Source organism: Podarcis liolepis, assembly GCF_965112155.1.
Source record: "Podarcis liolepis genome assembly, chromosome: 15".
NCBI classification, from domain to species: domain Eukaryota; kingdom Metazoa; phylum Chordata; class Lepidosauria; order Squamata; family Lacertidae; genus Podarcis; species Podarcis liolepis.
The window spans coordinates 37,595,663-37,617,058 of NC_139566.1; the positions used below are offsets into that span (position 1 = coordinate 37,595,663).

At 44.0% G+C, this 21,396-nt stretch overlaps 1 protein-coding gene across 50 annotated transcripts in view; it reads right to left on the reverse strand.

Annotated features, from left to right (window-relative positions):
* Positions 1 to 21,396, reverse strand: part of EP400 (E1A binding protein p400) — a 77,847-nt gene that overhangs the window by 21,788 nt on the left and 34,663 nt on the right. For 18 of the 50 annotated variants that reach the window (XM_083476322.1, XM_083476321.1, XM_083476312.1 and 15 more), the window contains 21 exons: positions 20,575 to 20,744; positions 19,630 to 19,804; positions 19,363 to 19,499; positions 18,245 to 18,431; positions 17,164 to 17,330; positions 16,232 to 16,398; positions 14,416 to 14,673; positions 12,719 to 12,883; positions 12,151 to 12,315; positions 11,226 to 11,323; positions 9,796 to 10,094; positions 9,373 to 9,575; positions 9,077 to 9,246; positions 8,139 to 8,335; positions 7,455 to 7,566; positions 6,495 to 6,638; positions 4,721 to 4,882; positions 3,662 to 3,745; positions 2,340 to 2,474; positions 1,500 to 1,544; positions 755 to 908 (listed from right to left, as the gene is read on the reverse strand). In XM_083476322.1, coding sequence (XP_083332448.1) covers positions 755 to 908; positions 1,500 to 1,544; positions 2,340 to 2,474; positions 3,662 to 3,745; positions 4,721 to 4,882; positions 6,495 to 6,638; positions 7,455 to 7,566; positions 8,139 to 8,335; positions 9,077 to 9,246; positions 9,373 to 9,575; positions 9,796 to 10,094; positions 11,226 to 11,323; positions 12,151 to 12,315; positions 12,719 to 12,883; positions 14,416 to 14,673; positions 16,232 to 16,398; positions 17,164 to 17,330; positions 18,245 to 18,431; positions 19,363 to 19,499; positions 19,630 to 19,804; positions 20,575 to 20,744 — 3,394 coding nt within the window. The remainder of the gene's footprint in view (positions 1 to 754; positions 909 to 1,499; positions 1,545 to 2,339; positions 2,475 to 3,661; positions 3,746 to 4,720; positions 4,883 to 6,494; positions 6,639 to 7,454; positions 7,567 to 8,138; positions 8,336 to 9,076; positions 9,247 to 9,372; positions 9,576 to 9,795; positions 10,095 to 11,225; positions 11,324 to 12,150; positions 12,316 to 12,718; positions 12,884 to 14,415; positions 14,674 to 16,231; positions 16,399 to 17,163; positions 17,331 to 18,244; positions 18,432 to 19,362; positions 19,500 to 19,629; positions 19,805 to 20,574; positions 20,745 to 21,396) is intronic. The other 32 variants (XM_083476329.1, XM_083476343.1, XM_083476326.1 and 29 more) reach the window with 5 other exon arrangements.

The following is a 21,396-nucleotide window of genomic DNA, read 5'->3' on the forward strand; positions in this document are numbered from 1 at the left end:
CACCTGTTCATTTCAGAAAACCTAACCTCTCCTTCTCCATCCCATTATACTGCTGGTTTTGTAACACCACCTCCTGTCTGCCTTGGTTTACACTCCCTGCCTCTGGCCCTGAGACTTCTGGGTAAGAAACTTGTGTGAGGTCAGACTGTCCACCCAGCCCAAGGTTGTCTACTGCAGGGGTAGCCAATGTGATGCGCTCCAGATGTTGTTCCCATCAGACTCAGCCAGCACAGCCTATGGTCAGGGATGATGGGAGATGTAGTCCAACAAATATCCAGAGAGTACCACACTGGCTATCCCTGGTCTGCTGACTGGCAGCAGCTCTTCAGCGTCTTACGCAGAGAGAGGTCTTCTGCATCATCAGCTACTTCATACCTTATTTTAAAGAAAACAAACAAACTGGAGATGCCACAGGTTGAACCGGGAATTTCTGAAAAGCACATGCTCTGATTTTATCTCTTGCCTATCCTGGAATGTTCAGAATTTGATCCATGCCTGCCTCTTGCCTCGGACTGACCACCAGCACCCTCCCACAACCTAATTGCCTGAGGAGCCCCCTCCTGCTGGACCTCACAACAGCACAACCCCACTTCCCAGCCGGTTTCTCCATGTTTAAAATAATCTTTGGAAAGCCTATGACATAACAGCAACTTTCTCAGCTTGGGCTTCCTGCAACAAAGGAGTTCCACACCCACAGAAGCAACGCCGGGAGGTGTCTGACAATGTATATCCTACATAAAAACCCGATGTTTACCGGATGGATCCGTTTTGTGGCGCTTACGCTCCTTCCTGACATACACGGGGGGCAGTTTGGACTCTGGGATCGGGGTGCTCTCATACATCAGGCACATGACGGAGTCGATATAGATGTCGTTGTCATCCTGAGGTGGCGTTGGGGGAGTCCAGAGCTGTACAAAGCATTAGAAGAGAGTTACCTCGCTTTGTGTTCTTGGATAAGCAGAGGGTGTGCGTGCGTGTGGAAGAGAAAGAGTGTGTACGGGGTACCTCCAGTTGCAAACGGGATCCGTTCCAGAGGTCCGGCCGCATCCCGAGGTTTTTGCAACCCGGAGGACACATGCGCATGGCACAGTTTATCGCTTCTGTGCATGCATGCGTGGCGTGGTTTAGAGCTTCTGCACATGCACGCACGGGGAAACCTGGAAAAATACTTCCAGGTTTGCCGTGTTCGCATCCCGAAGTTTACGTAACCAGAGGGATACGTAAGCAGAGGTGTGAATGCACTAACATAAGAAGGCCCTGCTGGATCAGGCCAATGGCCCATCTAGTCCAGCATCCTATTCTCATAGTGGCCAACAAGCTACCTGTGGGAAGCCTGCAAGCAGGACCATGAGTGCAGCAGCAATCTCTCCTCCTGCAGTTTCCAGGAACTGGTACTCAAGAGCATACTGCCCCTCTGCATACAGCGTGTGCGTATGCGTTTTCCTCCGCCCCACATCCACCCCCACGCTGAAGAGGTAATAAAATCAATACAGACTTACCGGCATTATTTCAGTTTGTCCATCTGGGCCTTCATAAATATATTCCTGGAGCAGGGAGCGGGGGGAAGAGAGACACACTTAGTTCTGATGAAACCAGAGGACAAAATAGCTGTCTCCAAATATCTAAAGGGCTGTAACATGGAGGATGGAGCAAGCTTGTTTATTCCTGCTCCAGAGGCTAGGACCCGAACCAATGGATTCAAATTACAAGAAAGGAGATTCTGACTAAACATCAGGAAGGACTTTCTGATAGTAAGAGCTGTTCAACAGTGAAAGAGACTTCCACAAAGGGTGGTGTGCTCTCCTTCCTGGAGGTTTTTAAGCAGAGTTTGGGTGGCCACCTGTCATGTATGATTTAGTAGAGATTCCTGCATTGCAGGGAGTTGGACTAGACGACCCTCGGAATGCCTTCCAACTTCTTCCAAGAATCTATGAGAAGCACAATTCATTGTGGGTTTTATCCCCGTGGTGGTCCTACTTAAGAGTATACTCAATGAAATTATGTCTCTACCTTTGGTCCATTAATTTCAATGCATCTAGGATTAACAGTGGATACAACCTTTTAAAAAAAAGAAAACGCTAAGGGGAGGTAATACACCCCCCTTAAATTAAAAAAGCCCAATGAAAACTAAAGACCAGTACCCAATGAAATATTAGAAAAATGGAAAAACTCTGGAGTGGAAGAGATGGCCTGCCCTGCTTGAGGTTCTTATAGCTTCTAGTATCCTAGAGGAGAGCTAGGTTGGCAATCCATTGGAGATGAAGGGACATAAGTGTTGTTTTCCTGCAGGTTTCCCTCAAATGTTTTAAGAAGTGCATAAAAGCTGGCAGGTAAATTACTTTGTTATATGCATCTTCCCGAGTGTAGGTGAGCAGTTCCTCCTCTTCCCCATCCAAAAGCATTTTCTCCTCTTGTTCTTTCAGCGACTTCAGGTGATGATTTTCCCACACCTTTTTGGCAGTTCTTACTTCCATCTAGGTAAGATATATATTTTTATATATTTAAAAGAAAAATGTAATGTATTAAGATCAATTACAAAATTAACTCAGGAATCAGCAGGAGGCATAAATTTCTGGGTTACTTGCAGTAGACTGATAAGGATCTCTGACCCCATATACTATTTAACAATAGCAGCAATAAAATGACCTCCCTGCAATCTAAATTATACTAGGCTGAAGTAATTAGGAGGGGATTTTTGCGTGGAAAGACCGAGAGCTCCGTTCTGGTATTCAAAACAATCTTGTGGGCTCAGAATCCTTTAATTCTAAGTGCACAGCTGTTACATCAAGAACCAGTTGGTGGATATCCAGGTTCTGCTACAACAACAACAATAATAATAATAATAATAATAATAATTTATTATATGTACCCCGCCCATCTGGCTGGGTTTCCCCAGCCGCTCTGGGCGGCTTCCAACAAAGACCAAAAATACACGAAGATGTCACACATTAAAAACTTCCCTGAACAGGGCTGCTTTCAGATGTCTTCTGAATGTCAGGTAGCTGTTTATCTCTTTGACATCTGATGGGAGGGTGTTCCACAGGGTGGGCGCCACCACCAAGAAGGCCCTCTGCCTGGTTCCCTGTAGCTTTGCTTCTCACAATGAGGGAACCGCAAGAAGGCCCTCGGCGCTGGACCTCAAAAGCCCAACAAAGTAGATCCCACAAGTTTGCCCACCCCTGAGCTAATTATTTCAGAGGCAATGATTTCCAGGGTGGAAATAACTATTACATTTATATACAGTATGTGTGTGTGCATATTTAGGTGCCACAAGATGTACCATGGCATAAGCTTTCATGGGCTACAGAAATAAAAATGTCACTCTCCCATGTCTTCTTTTTTTTAAAAAAAAAAATCCTGGGTCTTCTAAGCATCTTCTGTATTTTTTGCTTTCGTTCACATGAAGTCCTTACAGATACTTTGCTGCATAATACTGTAAGAGCAGAAGAAGGCCTCCCACAGTACTTTATGTGCCCTTAAGAATCTGCTCAGGCCGGATCCCTCAGTGGCCAGGCTGTAATGTGTCTTTGAACTGGGGTAAGCCCTCTTGCTTGCCTGGATGGGGAGCGCGGTATGTCTGGCCACACACACACCAAGGGCATGCACCCCCAACCCCCCAAAAGGTTACTGCTGTAGAAGTGACTGCATATACATGCCATACCTCATTTTCCTTCAGTTCACTATCATCAGTGGAAACATGGAAGAGCTCTAGGTAATTCAAAGCGTACTTTTCAATTGGGGTGAGCTGAGAGAAGATACAAAGAAGTAATTATCCGACAAAGAGTACGTCAATGCTTCTTCTAGGGACCATAAATGCAATAAGCACGTCCAATTAACCAGCCAACAGATTTAAGTGCATTATTTTTAACAGATGTGTTTGTAAAAAAAAAAAAAAAGAACATGGCAAGAATCATCTTAGAAAATGAACCTCTCCTCCTTCTTTCTTGTCAAGGGCAGAAGGCTTTTCTAAGATTGTTCTTGTTTTTAGAAGAAGAGTTTGGACTTGATATCCTGCTTTATCACTACCCGAAGGAATCTCAAAGCAGCTAACATTCTCTTTTCCCTTACTCCCCCACAACAAACACTCTGTGAGGTGAGTGGGGCTGAGAGACTTCAAAGAAGTGTGACTGGCCCAAGGTCGCCCAGCAGCTGCATGTGGAGGAGCGGAGACGCGAACCCGGTTCCTCAGATAACGAGTCTACCGCTCTTAACCACTACGCCACACTGGCATTAGAGACAAATGTGTATCTCACAAACAAAAGTGTGCTTCCTGCTTCAAAACGGTTGCTTCTGCTCATTTGGAAAATGATTCATCAAATTAGCTGTCATTTCCCTCAATTAACTAACAGCCATAATAATAAGTTCCAAAGCGATTCAGACAACTTAGGTACAGTTGGCATTGTCCACAGGAAGCTACTGCATACACAGTCAAAGTTATTGATCCATCTAACTGATTTCATCTACACTAGCCTTATCCTGACATGCTCTGGTCCATGAGGTCACGAAGAGTCAGACACGACTAAACGACTAAACAACAACAAGCCTTCCCCAAGCTAGTACCCTCTAGATGCTGTTGGATCCCACCACACTTGACCACTGGCCATGCTGGTAGGGCTGATGGGAGCTGGGAATGAACTATACCTGGGAAGCGCCACATTGTGGAAGGTTGGTTTGCAATGCTCTAAAGATACCTTCAACTGTTAATGTAAAGCAAGTGTACCTGATCCACAACAGCAACCAACTCCTGCAGCTGAGAAGGCTCATCAAGATACTGGGACTTGCCGATTTCAGAAATGAGAGGTTCCAAAGCTGATTCAGTCTTTGAGACCTGAATGCATGTGTACAACTCCTCCTCCTCTTCTCGCTCTGTACTTTTGAGAGCCTTTTTAAAACACACAAAAGGTGTTTTGTGTTTTTTTTGTATAAATGCAGCGGCACATCCATCACATTTTTAAAAAAGTTATTCTGATAAGAAAACCAATTTTTTATCAGTTAAATAAACTGAGCAAATTAAGGCAATTTCTACTGCTATTCATAGGTAAGGAAGTTGTAAGAGATTGTTCAGCCTGGCACTCGGAGCAATGGAAATCTCATACTCACTTTACCTGTGAGATAGGTGGGGTGAGAGAGACTGACTGGTCCAGTATCACTTAGCAAGTCTCAAGGCTCAGGAAGAATCTGAACCTAAGTCTCCAACATTCTGGTCTAACACTTAACCACTGTGCCACATGGGCTCTCAAGGCAGATATGTGCAGGGCACTTGTTTGTTGAATAGTGAACTATTCACTTGGGTTATATGGAAGTATTCTTGCATAGAAAGGGCCTTCTAGATTTTGCAGTAATAATTAGGAATTTGGGGGAAACGTGATGCTTTGACTAAAGGGCATACAACCTCCCCAACTCCACCCTAGACAAGGGCTGCATTCCCTTGAGAGTAATCTGTCTGTAATTGGACTAATTAATCCAGGATAAAGACATCCCATTTCAGTCTTCACTGTGGCTCCCTCACACCCCTAATACGATGCAGGTCTACTCAAAACTAAGCCCCATTTTTTTAAAAATCTCATTTATAAAAACCCCAAAATCTCAGAAGCCCACTTTGCAGTAACTAAAGCAGGGATTTTAGTGTTACTGCTGCCACTGATCTACGAAATAGAATCTATATCAAGATATGACAGGCACCCACTATCTGGGCTTTCTGGAAACAACTGGAAGACATTTTTGTTCCCACAGGCTTTCCCAGCTGGATAAATGAGTCCTTGCTGTATCTATTCCATAGGGTTTTAGTTTTATCTTAAATGCATCTGCTGTCTCTAAGCTTTCAACTGGTTCCTGCAGTTGTTATTGTACGTTGCCTTAAGATGACTGTATAGAAGGAGATCAACAGCTAAATGATGATGATGGCAGTTATCAATGGCTGTATGCTTTTATTTAATAAAATACTATGGCATGCAGTTGTTCTCAAACTATATAAGGGGGGAGACATCAAAGAGGCATGAAAAATAAGGGAGGGAGGAACTCTGATGGGATGGGAGAATGAGGCAGCTTCAAGGGGTGTAGGAGGCTGCATAAAATGCAGCCAAGTTGCAGACATCCCTCCTGTGGTGTAACCAGTATATCCCATGTTACGTTTCTGTCAAAATAGTTGCAGGCAACCTTAATGTTGTGCAGAACCAGTAAACATTTGCATCATGCAAATACCCTATTCATCTCCTAAATGTGCTGAAATGCTGCACCCAGAGAAAGAGGAGAGAATATATGTATTATTAAAAGGCTTAAATAGCTCTCAGGGGAAGTAGTGTATTACCTACATGAATAGTTTATAAGCTTTCAAGAAACCTTTAAAAGAAATGATTCAGAAGATTAAAAAAAGAAGACGACATGATTATTCTGAAGGGAGCACTTGGAAAGTCCCAAAAAGGCAATCAAAACAGTTCTGCCACACAGTTATATATCCTCTTTTATTTCTGTTCAAATTATTTGTGCTTAATTACCTCTATAAAAGGTCTTGCAACCTTAGGAGATATGGTTTCAGCCGGGGAGGGCTCCTGTGTAAGCATGACAAATTCTTCAGCCTTCACGCGGAAGCCAGAGTCCTCCATTGGAGAATGAACCTCAAAGAGTTCCTGAATCGTTTGCTGCGGAAGGAGGGGAAATACGTCTCATATCAAGCTCCTGAAGAAGTGTCAATTTATTTACGCCCCCCCCCCCATTGTAACTTAACTCAGGGCCAGATTTCTATCCGAAGGAGGAACAAAAGGAATGTCTCCTCACCCCACAGCACTCCATTAACAGTTCTCTTTGAAGGGGAGGGATTTGAGGCCAAAAGAAATAAAAATTGACACACCTACTCCTTCTTCATTCATTAACAAAATACAGATGCTGCTACTGGCCAGGATTTGGGAAACCAGTTCAGAGGGGATCAGAGAGGCTGGGACTGAAACCTGACACCACCGAGACACTCTAGCTACTGATGCACTGTGCAAAGTACCCTCAGCATTTTCTCAGATTCACAAAAGACACAATGAGCAGAAACTCTCCTCAATGAGGTCAAACTAATAAGTGCATCTTTTTCTCCATTTCCTTTCTTATGATTAAACTATGTGGGTGGAGAGTAGAAGAAAAGCTGTAGCCATCAGATACCATGATCAACACTCTCCACCAAATCTGCTATGAAGTCCCAGTTGCTTTGAAGCTGGCAGGACTAGGAGGCTCCGCCTACTGGGAGGGGTCAAGCACAAATACATTTGCATAGTCCTCCCACCTTTCAAAGCCAAGTTGGAGCAGCCCAATCCTAAATAACCTCCATGATGAAAGCCAATTAGAATTCCTGCTAGTTGTGTCGCAAGACAACAATAAAGCCTTAGGAGCCGATGCTTTGAAACAAAGGGTATAAAGTATTTGGGGAAACAAGGAAGGTTTCTTGATAAAATTATTATTAAAAATATATATACCTGTGTTAAAAAGGCCATAGAATAGTCGTTTCCCTGAGCTGCTACTTCTCGGATCAAATCCTTCGTGCCATTTTTTAAGAGCTTCTCTTCTACTGAATTTCCACTGACAAGCCTAGAGAAGAAACCAAGGAGATGTACCAAAACCTTAAAGCTGAGAGCAAAATGAGAATAGCCAGAACAGACTGAATTTACTGAGTAGTCAAGATCAGAAAATGGTTTTTAGGCAATGTTTTATTGCTGGACATGTTAGCAGAGCAAAGTTGACTGCTCTAGGACATAATCATTTATCTACTACATATTTTGAAAAGTTCTTTGTTCACTATGGACACCCTTCACAACCAAATTTTGCATCATGATTATTGGGATCAAGAAGCAGGGTTCTCTTCTATGTTTGAATACAAACAGATGCCATATTGAATCAACATGACAGACTAATCTTTCAAAAATGCACTGCTTCCTTCCTTCCTTAAAACTCCCAAGTGATGGTGTGTGCAAATCTGTTAAGATTATAACAAAATATGGGCAACCCCTGCCCTCTTTAGATGACATGATGAAGTTATGGTATCAGGAATCTCCGGAGCACAAATAGCCTCTGTCTTGCCTACCATGGCCAAGGCTGCATGTTGCCAATCTCATTAGAGGAACCATTTTCTATTTGTAGAACAGCTACTTTGCAAGCATCACCTGTAGATATGGATGTCTTTGCATCTGCCAATTCTGTCACACCATTCCTGAGCCTTAGCATCCATCACTGGATTTAAATCGTTGTCATAAAACACAACGGTGTCAGCCTCCACAAGGTTGACGCCTGTTGAGCGGCTGTGTGAAGAAAGAATTGCACAGAAGATGCGCTTGTCTCTGTTGAAAGTCTTCATCAGTTCCTTGATCAGAAAAGAGGGGTGGGGAGGAAAAGCATCACAAACCGTAAGGCATTTAGCACTCACTGTTGAGATGACAAGTATCACATTACTTATTCTCAGAGCAGACAGCTTTGTCACACATGGGATCAAGTGCTGGGCCACCCTATCTGATTGGATGTGGTGTTCAGAATCTAAAAAACGTATGTACAGAGCGTACAGAGATCCCTGCTACCCGGGCTGCACAGGGAGCCAGACAGGAAGGAACTGAAGAGAGGTTTCCCTCCGATGTGGATGTACAGTAAGTACACTTTACATAAGACCTGCCAAGTGGAACAAGTGGGAGGGGCAAACCATCCGAGGATCCCCTCCTCCCTGTGGGAAAAGTGATGAAGTACTCAGAACCACCAAATAGCTTTTGAGAACAAATGAACAACAAACAAAGACAGAGACTGAAAATCAGAAGCAAGAAATAAATAAAAAGTGATAGCAAACTATTTAGAGAAGGAGTGAAGTGCTCTTTACTGGGCAAGGTAAAGCGTTAAACCGATGAGGAGCTACCACGGAGCTGGATAGATACTAAATCTCATGATTCATTGTCTCTCTTGGGCAAGTGGGGATGGACTTAACCCACTTAACTCCCATTGCCCCTAACCATTCACTATGCAGGCTGGAAGTTGGAGTCCAGCAGCATCCGTTGGGCACCAGGTTAGTCACCCCTCGTATAAAGAATGAGATGGAGGGATTGCTCCAAGTAAAGTTTACCTGCCGCTCTTCCTGATTAGCACACTCATCAATCCTCACGTAGGTGAAGAAATGGAAATTCAAGAAGAGCTCCAAGATGTCTAGCATGAGGATCATCTGGGACAAGATCAGCACCCGGCGTCCTTCCGACTTCAACTTCTGAAGCAAGACCGCCAGGGCTTCCAGCTTGCCTAAATTTTGGAAAATAAGAAAGTGTAAAGCCTTCCCACAGAACATTTGCCCGATTCCAGGTTCTACACAATCCAACCAAAAGGAAGAAAAGAAAGAAAAGAAAATAGAAAAAGATTCTCCTCTACCTGCATCGTACTGAACAAGTCGGAGATCAGGAAACTGAAGCAATTGTGGGGTGGTGAGTTGCTGCAGCTGACTCAAGTAAGGTGAGGCCGCCTCTTTCAGACGGTGCCTGAGTAGTTTCATTCTATGGCTGTACAAAGGAGGAAGCCTTGCCATGTGCAAAGATGGAGGAGCAGCCACTGCAGATGGCAGCACACAGAGCAGCCTAGGAAACAAAAAGCAGACACGTGGCTAAGTACTTTGGATGTATTAATCATTACATGGTGGCCTTGTTAACTACAGAGCCGGCAGCCTAGATTCTCATTCCGGTCCCTTTCAAAGGGGTGGCATGGCTGGGGAAGAGGAACGTGAGAGGTGGCTGAAGGCAGTCTTCTGTTCCAGATTCTGTTTAGGATCAAGAGCAAGGGAAACATTCCAGTGATCACCTGTTAACAGCATCCCTCAGAGAGTCCTGCTGCTGCTCCAGTGTCCGTGTCATCCCCTGCAGTGGATCACTGTGGTCCCAAGAGGGATTCGACGAGAGGAGACAGTTTGCAAAACCAGCCCAGCTCCATTTGCTGCCTCCAGCGGAAAACTGAGGGGTCATCTTTCTGTCCCCCACCAGAGAACAAATTCTCATGAGGTCCTGGCCATACACTGGTGCTCTGGAACAGCGGCGCTCATTGCAAGAAAAGATGCGGTCGAGGCGCTCCTTTAGAATCCTGTTTTTTTCCTCAAACGACTCCTTTGCAATAAAAATGTGGGGGGGGGGAAACACGAGAAAAAGTGTATGCTTTGAAATCAGAACTATAAAGAGTTCAAAGACTGTTACTTGACTACAATCCTAAAATCACTTGCCCCAGAGTAAGTTCTACTGAATTCAATGGGTCTTAATTCCAAGCAAAGATGCATAAGAATGCAACTGCATATGTACCCCAAGGCAAAGGGATCTCCCCCCCCTTTTTTTGGCACAACCTCCAACAAAACAATTCTGATTCATACAGCTGTATGCTAGCATCGCCACTGGAGCGCTCTGCAGATTCTGTTCCAGAATAATCAATTAAATCCCCCCATTCTGCTCTACTTCTATTAAATTAAATTCTGTAAGGTTATAGTCTACATTTTAGTCTTAAGCATAAATTTAGCAGGTGGGGGCACAATTCAGTAGCAGTGTACATGCATAGCATACTGAAGCTCCCAGATTTGGTTTCCCAGCACCTTCCATTTTAAAAAAGGTCTCAGGGAAAAGGGAAGGGCCAAGAACTCTTCCTGAGACCCCAGAAAACTGCTGCCAGTCAGAGCAGACAATACTGAGCCAGATGGTCTAACAGTATAAAAGGCAGCTTGTTACAATCATCTATTTTGTTGCATATTGAACATTATACAGCTTCCAAATCAGACAGAAGGTATTTTCCTTTATTATTTTTTTGTTTAATACATAGCTTCCCTTTCATATTTCTGTGGGTACCTTTCATTGTCCCTCTTTCAAAAATTAAATTTCACCGTTTAATTTTTGAAAGTGAGCCAAGCTGCATTTTTTCCTTCTCCATACTTAAAATATGTTCATAACCTCTCCAATGTGCCAAAAGTTGCTTCTACGTAATTAAAGGTGGAGGTCACTTCTTTACAAGCCCTAACTTATCTCAAAAGTAATTCACCTGCAGGAGTGCATCTGTATCTATATCCACACACACCCCACACTTGGGGAGTAGAAGCTACAACATACAACTTTGCAGACAAGCAAAATAAAGTGGAAAAATCAAAGAGCTAAATATTGCAACTTCATTTATTTTCACTTTTCAGTCCTCGAAGGAATTGAAAGGGAAGTTATTCATTTGACAACTGAACACACACAGTAAAAAATCAGTAAGAGTACCTGTGAGTGTCCTCCGTGAATAAGGCCAGGTTTTAAAGATGACGCCGAGTCCCCCGAAGCTAAATTAGTACCACCCATTGTTCTACCTAGAACACACACTTAAAGATAAACCATGTGTTTATACATCCCAAATACACTCTTTACAAAGGACTTCAAGCTACTACAAGCCGTAACATGCCATGCCCCACCCAAGGCAATCCCAAGGCCAGCCTTGCATTTAACCACATGCCTGGTTGCCATAGGGGACAAAGAATTGTAGACCGTGCAGGTTGGCAGGTGGGAGGGCAGACATTCTGTGCCTCTTCTACCGCTAGCTAGCCTACTTCGTTTAGACGCTGTGTTGGGGAGAAGAAAAAGTCTGCTCCTGCAGCACACCTGGTGTAGGAAACTAAATGAGCTGCTGTAAGAGGTGCAGAATACTCTACTTCTCCTCTGCCAGCCCACTGCATTTCTAGCATGCAATTTTATTTTATTTGTACCATCCCTTGGGGGACCACTCCTGTCGTGAATAAACCATAGTTTATGTTGATGTCCAAACACAGCTTCTGTGGTGGGGGCAAATGATTACCTGGGGGAGGTGGTATTCAGCTTGCAGAAGACACCAAGGAGGGAGAAAGGGGCAAGGGTGGAGAGAGGCTCAACTGTTTCCTGAATTTTGGGGTGTGGGAGTTCTTGCAAGGGATGTAAAAAGCTGGCCGCAGAGAAACAGCTCCAGTTGAGAGCCCTGCAGGCTGCAGATGCAAGTCTAGGGATGGGGAAGTAACTGCATCTGCTTCATCCAATTGAAATCATTTCTCCTATTTACTTATGGGATGGGGAGGGGGAGGGAACATAGGAAGGCAGAAAGGCCAGAAAATCCCCATATGGTTTAAAAATCTGCTTCTTAAAACACGCCAGAGGTAGACATGCAGGAAAGAGCCCCTACCTTGCTGTGCTACTGCCGGAGCTGGCAAGCCAGCTGGATGCTGGTTTCCCAAAGCGTTCAGAGCGTTTTGAACAGTCCCTGCCGGAGACACTGTCTGCATGACTACCGGGCCCTGAGGCCGCAAATACTGCTGCCCAGGAGCTGACACAATTTGTAGAACGCTGCCTGCATTGGTAGAAATTTAAACATAAGAGGTCATAAACTGATCCAAAAATTAACAAGGAAAAAACCCGCCACCGGTTTTCTTTTTACACCATGCACCGCGAAAGCAGGCAAGCCAAACCTTCCACGTCTCTTGAGTTATCCTTAAAATGCAGGTAATAAAAGTGACAATGCCACCTGACTCTCTCCTCCCCCTCCCCCCGGTGGAAAAAAAATCCAACTCCTTTTCTTAGCCCATGGATGGGTAAGCTGTGGCTCTTTCAGAAGTTCTTGGACTCCAATTCCCAACAGCCCCAGACGGCATAGGGAATGAACAGAGATGGTGCAAGCCATCATACCCAACGTGGATATATTGTGTGTATGAGAAGAGTGTGCATTTGGAAAGGGAGAGAGGTTTGTACAATACCTTGTAGCTGCAGAGGTTGTCCTGCAGTGAGCTGGCGAAGCTGACTGTGGGATAAAGTAAATTTATTCCCCTGAAACTGCAGCGTCACAGGAGTCTCTGGCTGAGCAATTCTGCCCTGTGCTCCTGCAATGGATGCCAACTGGGCTATCTTTACCACTTCGCCACCTGGAGGAGGGGGAGGAACAGAACCACACATTAAGGGGAGGGGCTGCCTTCCAAACAGTCTTTGTCCTCACTCCAGTTAGTAAAACTGATGCTGAAGCTGCTCCCATGCAGAATTATACATAGTGCAGAGGGGGGAAAGTGTCATATAAAAGTTCCACAGGTACTGTTTGCATACAGGGAGTGAACAAATAGGTTTCTTTTGTTTTGTTTTAATGTAGAATAACGCAGGGGGTTGCGGTGTGTAGAAGTTACCCTTCCATTTTTGCAGGAAACAACAGCAACCTGAAAAAACTCATGTGACACTTTGTAAACCAGAGAGTAGAAAGTCATTAAGCGGGACTCCACTGCCTTTTCAAAAGCAAAACGCACTCAAGGGACGCCAAGAATTTCAGCAGGACTGTGTCAGTGTTTACTGACTTGGCTGAAGCAATTTTGTTTCCAGTACTCCCTGCCTGTAAGCCTTTTTGATAGAAAGAAACAAACAGGAAGGTAACAAATCAAGAATAAAAAATCATTATTGTGCCAGTGGTAGAACTTCCACTGAAAGCATTTTATAATGCATTTTCAAAATGTGCTGTTTGTTTCACATCAGTTCCATGATCTACTTAATTCAAAAAATTGCATTGTTAAGGTATGGTTGTTGGGTTTTTTTTAAACAGGTGATTAGGGTGTCTCAGAACAGATTTAAAGTAATGATAACACCAATCATAAAATAATTTAGTTCAACTGGAAAAATATTCGCAACAGGTTTTTTTAAATCTGAAAGCATAGCTCTGTGCCTCAATGTACTGAGAAAGCTCCAAATAAAAATTTCACCTGAATTTCTGGATCCGAGTCACCATGGATCTTTGAACTTTTGCTAAGGCAGTTTATTCCCCCAGGGATGAAAACATTAGTATATCAGTGCTCAATAATCTCTAGACATGCTTGTAGGCAGTGCACATACAATCTGAACCGTTCCCCTCCCCATTCCACCTAACAGCTGCAGTTTTCGCCTCCAAGGAAGTCGAGAGGCCTTCTTAGCAGGATGAAGTTAGTGTTTTCAAAAAGAAAAAAAGGGGGAAAAAGAAAGAAGAGAGAGTCAAATTAGGAAGAGGAGAGCTTTGCAGGAAAGAAAAAAGGCAGGGGGAGTAGAAGTTGTTTCCGGGTCCAAAAGAAGTCTGGCCAGCGAAGGAAACATGCAGAAATGAAGAGATTAAGTTGACACCGCTAATGTTATGTCCACAGCAATTTTTTTTCTTCTATTATTATTTTTTTCTCATCCAAATTTGGGACCTTTCTCCGTGGTCATATAAGCAGTGGAAAACAGTGAGCAAGGCTACTCGGAGTGAGGGGGGGGGAGTTGTGTTTAAAAAAACAAAAACAAAAAAACCACAAAACAAGCCACCACAACAAAATCATTCTGTACACATTTTTTTTAGGGTGCCTAATAACTTAACCTCAGGGAAGTTTTGGAAACAAAATAAAAATAAAAAAGTGGGAGAAACCTGTAGAGGGGAGGTGGGGTGGGGTGGGGGAGTTGGGGCACTTACTAGGCAACCGTGCCTGAGCCTGAGAGGTCAATACCAGCCTCTGAGGCAGCACACTCTGTTGGATGGTGTGCGGGGGGGCCTGTGGCTGGGCCTGGCCTAGCTGTAAGGCCTGCACAGTGGTCTGACCCCGCAGTTTCGCAGGATTGGCCGGGCTAGTTGCTGCTGTGAAGGTCACTGCTGGCTGCTGTCTTGGAGGAGCACTGATGGAAGACTGAGTTGTCTGAAACTGTGGAGCTGCGGAGGAGACGGCTGCGGAGGCTGCAATCAATAAGGTTGGGTTGTGCAAGCTGTTAGATTCAGTCCGCTTTTTAAGGGTTATAGCATTGGAGACTTTTTTTGTAATTAAAAAAACAACAAAACAAAACAGCTTTTAGGTACAGAAGTGCTGCAAAATCCTTTGTTTTCACAGGCTATAACAACAACCAGCAACGTAAATACCAACTGGGTCACAGAAGTCTACATGTGTTATCAATTAGGCCCGCCTGCTCATTATACACACACACACATACACATACACGCAACTTTAGGTGGTCACAAAATCATCAACCGGCTATTAGTTTGTTTCCACTGCCGTTAGTATTGTAGGACGTGGGGTTCTTGAGCTGTGCCAAAGATGAGCTGCTCGGACAAAATCTAATACAAAAATCAAAGATTCCGATGAACAAATTGGAATTATGCCCCCGCCCCACTGCCAGTATAACTAAGGCTGATAAAATCTTACAATGCTCATTCTCCGAACTGATGGAAACACCGGAGGAGTGGAGGAATATGGTGCAAGCCCTCCAGGACATTGCAAGCAAAAAGAATATGAATATCCTGCATTAGAAATCTCCCCCCGCCCCAAATGCATATGGTATCATCCTTCCCAGGGCAGGGAAGGTGAAAACAGCATACTTAAGATCAGCATCTTAAGAAGAGCCCTGCTGGATTAGGCCAAAGGCCCATCTAGTCCAACGTCTTGTTCTCGTGGCAGGCATCCAGGTGCCTATGGGAAACCCACAAGCACAACAACTCTCTTCCCAGCGACTGGTATTCAGAGGCCTTAATGTTCTTCCCACCTCAAGGGTTCCTTGCACATGGAAAACTAGCACATCAGCAAACAGACTAGGCTAGAATCCTTTTTCTCAATGTGACAAGGAGCTCTTGCCATGGGAAAGCATTAAAAAAACAACACACAGTTCGCTAACCATATCCTAATATTGGCATAGCCCCCAAAGAACTGTTACCATAGTAGTAAGTTTGTCCCATTAACTGGTTCAAAAGCTTTCAGAGAGAAGCTCGTGAAAAATCGTGGAGTGGTCTCCACTCGATCTCAAAACGAACTGTTGTGTAGGCCTACGGTGCATCGTTTTTCAGGTGGCAGAAAAGGTCAGCACCCACAAAAAAGTGGTGTGGTCAGGACATAGCTTAAATCTCTTCTCAGGGAGGCTCACCTCACATTTTGAGGACCACAACTGCATGCAACTAAGAGCCAATTTCAAACCGCTAAAACAGGACCCTGCTTAGGTTGGAAGGCAGCAAACCTAAGACAAATACTTCGCATTTCACACACAAAAATTCCCCGTCAACCTATTTTGGGCGGCTTTCTGATGGCGTGGTAAACACAGGTAAGAGTGATGAACAGTGTTTGAGAGGAAGCACGTACACCATCACAACTGTGTTAAATTTCACCCTGATCCATTCAGTGCACAGCTTTAACCTGGCAGTTTAGTTGTAAAGAAATGGCCATACTTGTAGTCAGATGGGAGGACAATTTCAATTTATCAGACTGGTATATGACAATCTGAGACCCAGAAGAAAACTAGAGTGGCAATACCTTTCGTACCTTGATTTGCAGACACTGTAGCTACAGGTGACCTTCCACGCACTTGCCCCTGTTGAGCCACCGTAGCTGTCGTCACTGTGCGTTGTTGCACTTGAGCACTGGGGAAAGCCGCAATTCTGCCTTCAGGCTTCTGGCCATATTGAACGGGTTGGAACAACCTGAAAAGGTTGGGCATCACTTCATTATTACCTCCTCCCACAAGCACAACACTAACAAAACTGAGCAAAACCTCATTCTGAATTACAGTTTTGGACAACAGAACAGAAGCACTTGCGTAGCTTAAAAGTACAGCATGGGACGTGGTTATCATCACAGTAAACAGAATGTTTTGAAAGTAGCTTTTACTAATCACCTTTCAGTCACAGGGCACTTAAGGCAGTGCACAAGAAACATATAAACTTTAAAGAATGGAATAGACACCACTTTGCCCCCCTCAATGAAAAATATGTGCAATTGAGTCCCAGTTTATTAGAACATTTTTCCATACTGCCTTTTAGGGCAAAACACTTCTGAAGGCAGCTTGCAAACATAAATAAAACATTAAAAACAGACAAACCCAAAACCTCATTCCAATAAAACTAAACCATTAGAAACAGCAGTCTAAAATCATTTCACAGTCCAGCAGAACACTCAGTAAAACCCATGTAAACTAATTGCATTACTCCCAATGTTAGCTTCCCTTTCTTCTCCTCCCATCTGTACCTCACCCTCTGCATCTGCTCCACAAGACTCCCCCCCCCCCAGCACTCTGGAGTACATTTGGGGGGCACACACACGGGGGGGGGGTGTTCCCTCTGTTCAGAAATAATTTCCAACCAGCAGCGACATAAGCCATTAAACAGTCAAATGCCCAGCTCAATGCCTCAACTGAATAGCTGCTCAAATTAAATGGGTTGTCAAGGTTTGTTTTAAAACCTGCATACCTGCTTGGCTTCAACTTCACTGGATTAGGCCTTGGGGGAGGTAGAGGAGAGGTGTATATTTCCTCAATGAGCTTTCTGGTCACTTTTTGCTTTGGCAGCACTTGTGACTCATACAGAGTCATTTTATTCTCAATCCCAATCAAATCAAAGAGACTCAGGTCCGTATCCTACAGGTAGACAAAGAGAAATTTAAAGCATTAGTACCACTCATCCGATCATTATCATTTATAGCCTACTCTTCTGTTCACAAAACAAAACAAACCCAAGAAACATCAATGAAATAATAATTTAAATGGTAAAAACCCACCAAGTTAGTTACTTGAAGTATTTGGGGGGGCACCTTTCCAGACACACTTGTCGAGGCAGCGTACCACATTATATGAAGAACCATTACAATTCCACACATTCAAAAATTCAAACAGTCAATGAACGGCCTAATTAAAAATATTAAAAAGTGACAGGCTGCCTGAATAGAAATTGTTTTCAATTTCTGTATTAAAAGCAAATGCGAATCTTCACAGGGAGAGTGCTGGATCCTGATCTCTGAGTGACTGCCACTGAATTCTATAGATGAGGCCAGTTCCCAACACTGTGCTACTAACTATCTGATGAAGATGCCATGCTGTTCTGTGCAGATAGAAGCAGACTTGTAAAGATCACCCTCTACAATGCCCTTGAGTAAAGCAGGAATGGTCGTAAAACAGATAATTAAATGGTCGGTCTGTGAGCACTTAAAAAAGGATGCTGAGATTACTAAAATCCAGCATGGGTTTCATAAAAACAAGTCATGCCAGATGAATCTCTCTTCTTCTTCTTTTAAAATAGAGTTACAAGCTTGTCAAAGTTTGGTCTTGCTGTTCTCCCCTCCCGTCACTGCACACGCAAGGCAGTATGTGGCCTGCAGGGTCCATGTCAAAGTACTCTTGCAGTCCACTTGGTATGAAAAGTTGGACCACCCTGCTTCAGATGCTGCTGAACTACAACTCCCATCATCCTTGTCCCATACTGGCAGGGGCTGATGGGAGTCCAAGAACATCCGCAGAGCCACGGCTTCCCAATCCCTGTCCACTGTTTGACTCACCTTCCAAACGTCACGTTCAAGTGCTTTTAAGACCAGCGAAGCAGTTCTATACTGCAGTGTCTCTGAGACATAGGAGGAACTGGAGAGCCGAGGGTTTATCAGATCAGGATGGTTGCAGATCTTCTGAAGCTGCATCAGAACGTGAAGAACGCTGACAAAATGCCCACTTTTTAGAGCATCTTGGGTTCTGCCAAAGGAAAGAAGCATGTCAGCTTGAATCAAATGTTAAGAAAGCCCCGTGAAACATCCTTCATCACTTGAACCAGTGTTTTATGGCTGTGGTGCAGATTCTCAAACGCTAATTTATTACACAGTACTTGTATCTCACTTTCTTTGGAAAGCTCAAAGAAGCTTACATGAGACACAAGGCAGTCTCCTATCAAAACACTAATCAGATCCACAGCAGCTTAGCTTAAGCAATTCTGCAACAGTGGGCACTCTTCTTAGATCTGTAGTGACAGCATTTTTAACACAGGTACACACATTCCATACTGCAAGTCTCCACACCTGATAACTGAAGAGATGCAGCCCATTCTACCTCATTCTGAGCATGTGTTGACCAGGACTCACACGATTCAATTATGGCTCTAAAAGCGACGTTAAAATTGTAGCTAGGACTCCTTTCCCCCCTAACCCTTGCTACAATACACTGACTAAATCCTGACTTAATATGCCAGAATATACATGAGTTATGTGTGCTCTTTGCAGCCAGTCTGTTCCTCCTTTCACACAAGAAGCTAAGCAAACCAGGAACCCACTAATCAATCATACTTTCCTGTTACGTGCAAACCACCTAGGTTTGGTTAAAGGCTTCCCAAATGAGCAAGATTCAGAATCCAATTTTTAAACCATGTTTCTGAATCTGGCTCATTTAGAAGTCCTCAACCACACTTCCTAGTTTGAATGCAACATGAAGTTGTGATTCCTGGTTCATTTTGCAGCTTGCACAGGAGGAGGAATAAAGCAGCAACAAGGCTTTTTGTGCAGGTGCTTACAACTAAACTACATCCTATTATTTGAAGGTGGCTAAAGAGTTGGTTAGCACATTAAACGCAATCTGAAATTTCTGCATTGTGAACTGCATAACCGACATGTTCAGCAAGTTGCATATCTCATACCCTGGCTGCAGAATGACATCTTCATACATCAGTTTTTGTCTGTTTGAAAGCCGACACTTAAGCACGTGCTCGTATTTTTTGGTTAACTGCTTTTCAACATCTCGTTTCGATCTTCGCAAAATAAACGGCTGGATCATCTGGGGGGCGGGGCGGTGAAAATAGAAAAACCAAGTTAACATAAATATTGTCTTCATTATATTAAACCATATTACTAAAGCGAAGCTGGGAGAGCCATGCATGCACTCAGACAAAAGTCAGGTCACTCACTCGGTGTAACCTGATGACAAGTTTGTGGCAGTAATCCTGATTCTCCTCATTGGCTGCTTTTACTGGGAAATCCAGGTAAGGTTTGGAGATTCCTGGAATCAGGAAGTGCACCATGGTCCACAATTCCATCAATGTGTTGTGCAGAGGTGTATCAATTAGGAGCAAGCGGTGCTGGCTGTGAAGAACAGTTCAAAATGCTATGAAGGGACAGTTATCCCACTGGTGTCCATCTAGCAATTTACTAGAACTAGTAAATAAAATCAAGAGGGGGGAAAACCCCACACAGGTAAAAAGGAAACACATTCAGGTCCCAGTTAAGACCAGGAATTAACAATAAAGTTGTCATGTGATTATCTATGCCTGGCTCAGGTTTCCCTTAGAAATAGCAACTGAAGTTGGGTTCCCCAATTAGAACTGAAGTGGGGTGGGCATTATTCTAACACAACTACTCCCATTTTCTCAACAAAAATTACACTGCCCAGCTGCTACTTGACTGCAAAGGTGCCAACACGTCCCCTCTCTACATGCTGTGGTCCAGATCTATCTCCCTGCAGCTGTCTTCAGAACAGACAATCACATGGCAAAGATATAATCTGGCCCTGGCCTTAGATGTTATTTTGAGAACTCAGTATGATGGGAGCAAGTCTTCAGCTTATGCTCATCTGCACTCCAACCTCTCATGTAAGACAGTAGTGCCCTGTACCACTGAATACTGTGCTCACCTGTACTTGGGATGTCCCATTTAGCAATTTCACCCCCCTTTCAACCCATAGATTTCTTCCTGGTCCAAACAAGGATCACACAGCCACCATGGCCAACTGTCAGGAATAATGGGAACTGAAGTTGTTCGACAATATCTGCAGGACCACAGGCTACCCACCACTGTCCTAGAGCAACATAAAGCACTATGAAGTGCAAGGTGCAAAACTTCTACATGTGTCAGACCTGCGGAGACTGAAAAGTGCTTCCCAGTGTTTCTCCGTCATGTTTTTGATCTGTTGCATCTCATCAACAATGAGGTACTTCCATCGCATCTTCGTGAAGGCATGGTGGCCTTTGAAGAGCTGCTTGTAGGATGTGATGCACACATTGAAGCGGTTGGGTTCCATCCACTCCTGCAAAAAACGAGGGAAGGAGATGACTATACTTGTCAAAACTTTCAGGCAGAAGGCAGAACTTCCCAAGCCTATGGCTTTATTCAAAATAAGGGCATTCATACAGTTATACGTGTGGCACCAGGCAGGCAAGATGGATGAAGAGCAAGGGGGTGGTGAATATCAGTCTTTTGGCTGCTCCCCCTTTGAGACAACTTGAGGATTTCCCCATGCCTTTTCTTTCCAGAAATCTCACTGTACTTTAAAGCATACTTGCTAAACCACTAAGGATTTAGTACAGCATCAGAGAGAGTAACAATTTTTTATTTTTACTGGTCCCTTTGGATGCGATTGACAATGTTCACTGGTTTTTATTATTGCATCTTATTGCTCTGTTCTAAGCTGCCTTGAGGATGTTCATTTAAATAAATATCCATCAGCACACAATACACTTTCTTCCCTCAGGCAGGCCCCTGGCCCTTACCCTGTTTAGACTCTTCAAAGGGATGGGGAATTCTTGCAGCAGCTCCTTCCCAATGAACTGCAGCTTCTTCAGGCAACAACGAATAAGCAGGATCTACCCGGCAAAGGGGGTCACTGAGCCCAGGGATAAGAGAACAAGTTTGGCAATCTGATTGCAAACTGATTCCCTAGCTGAAAAGATACCAGACAG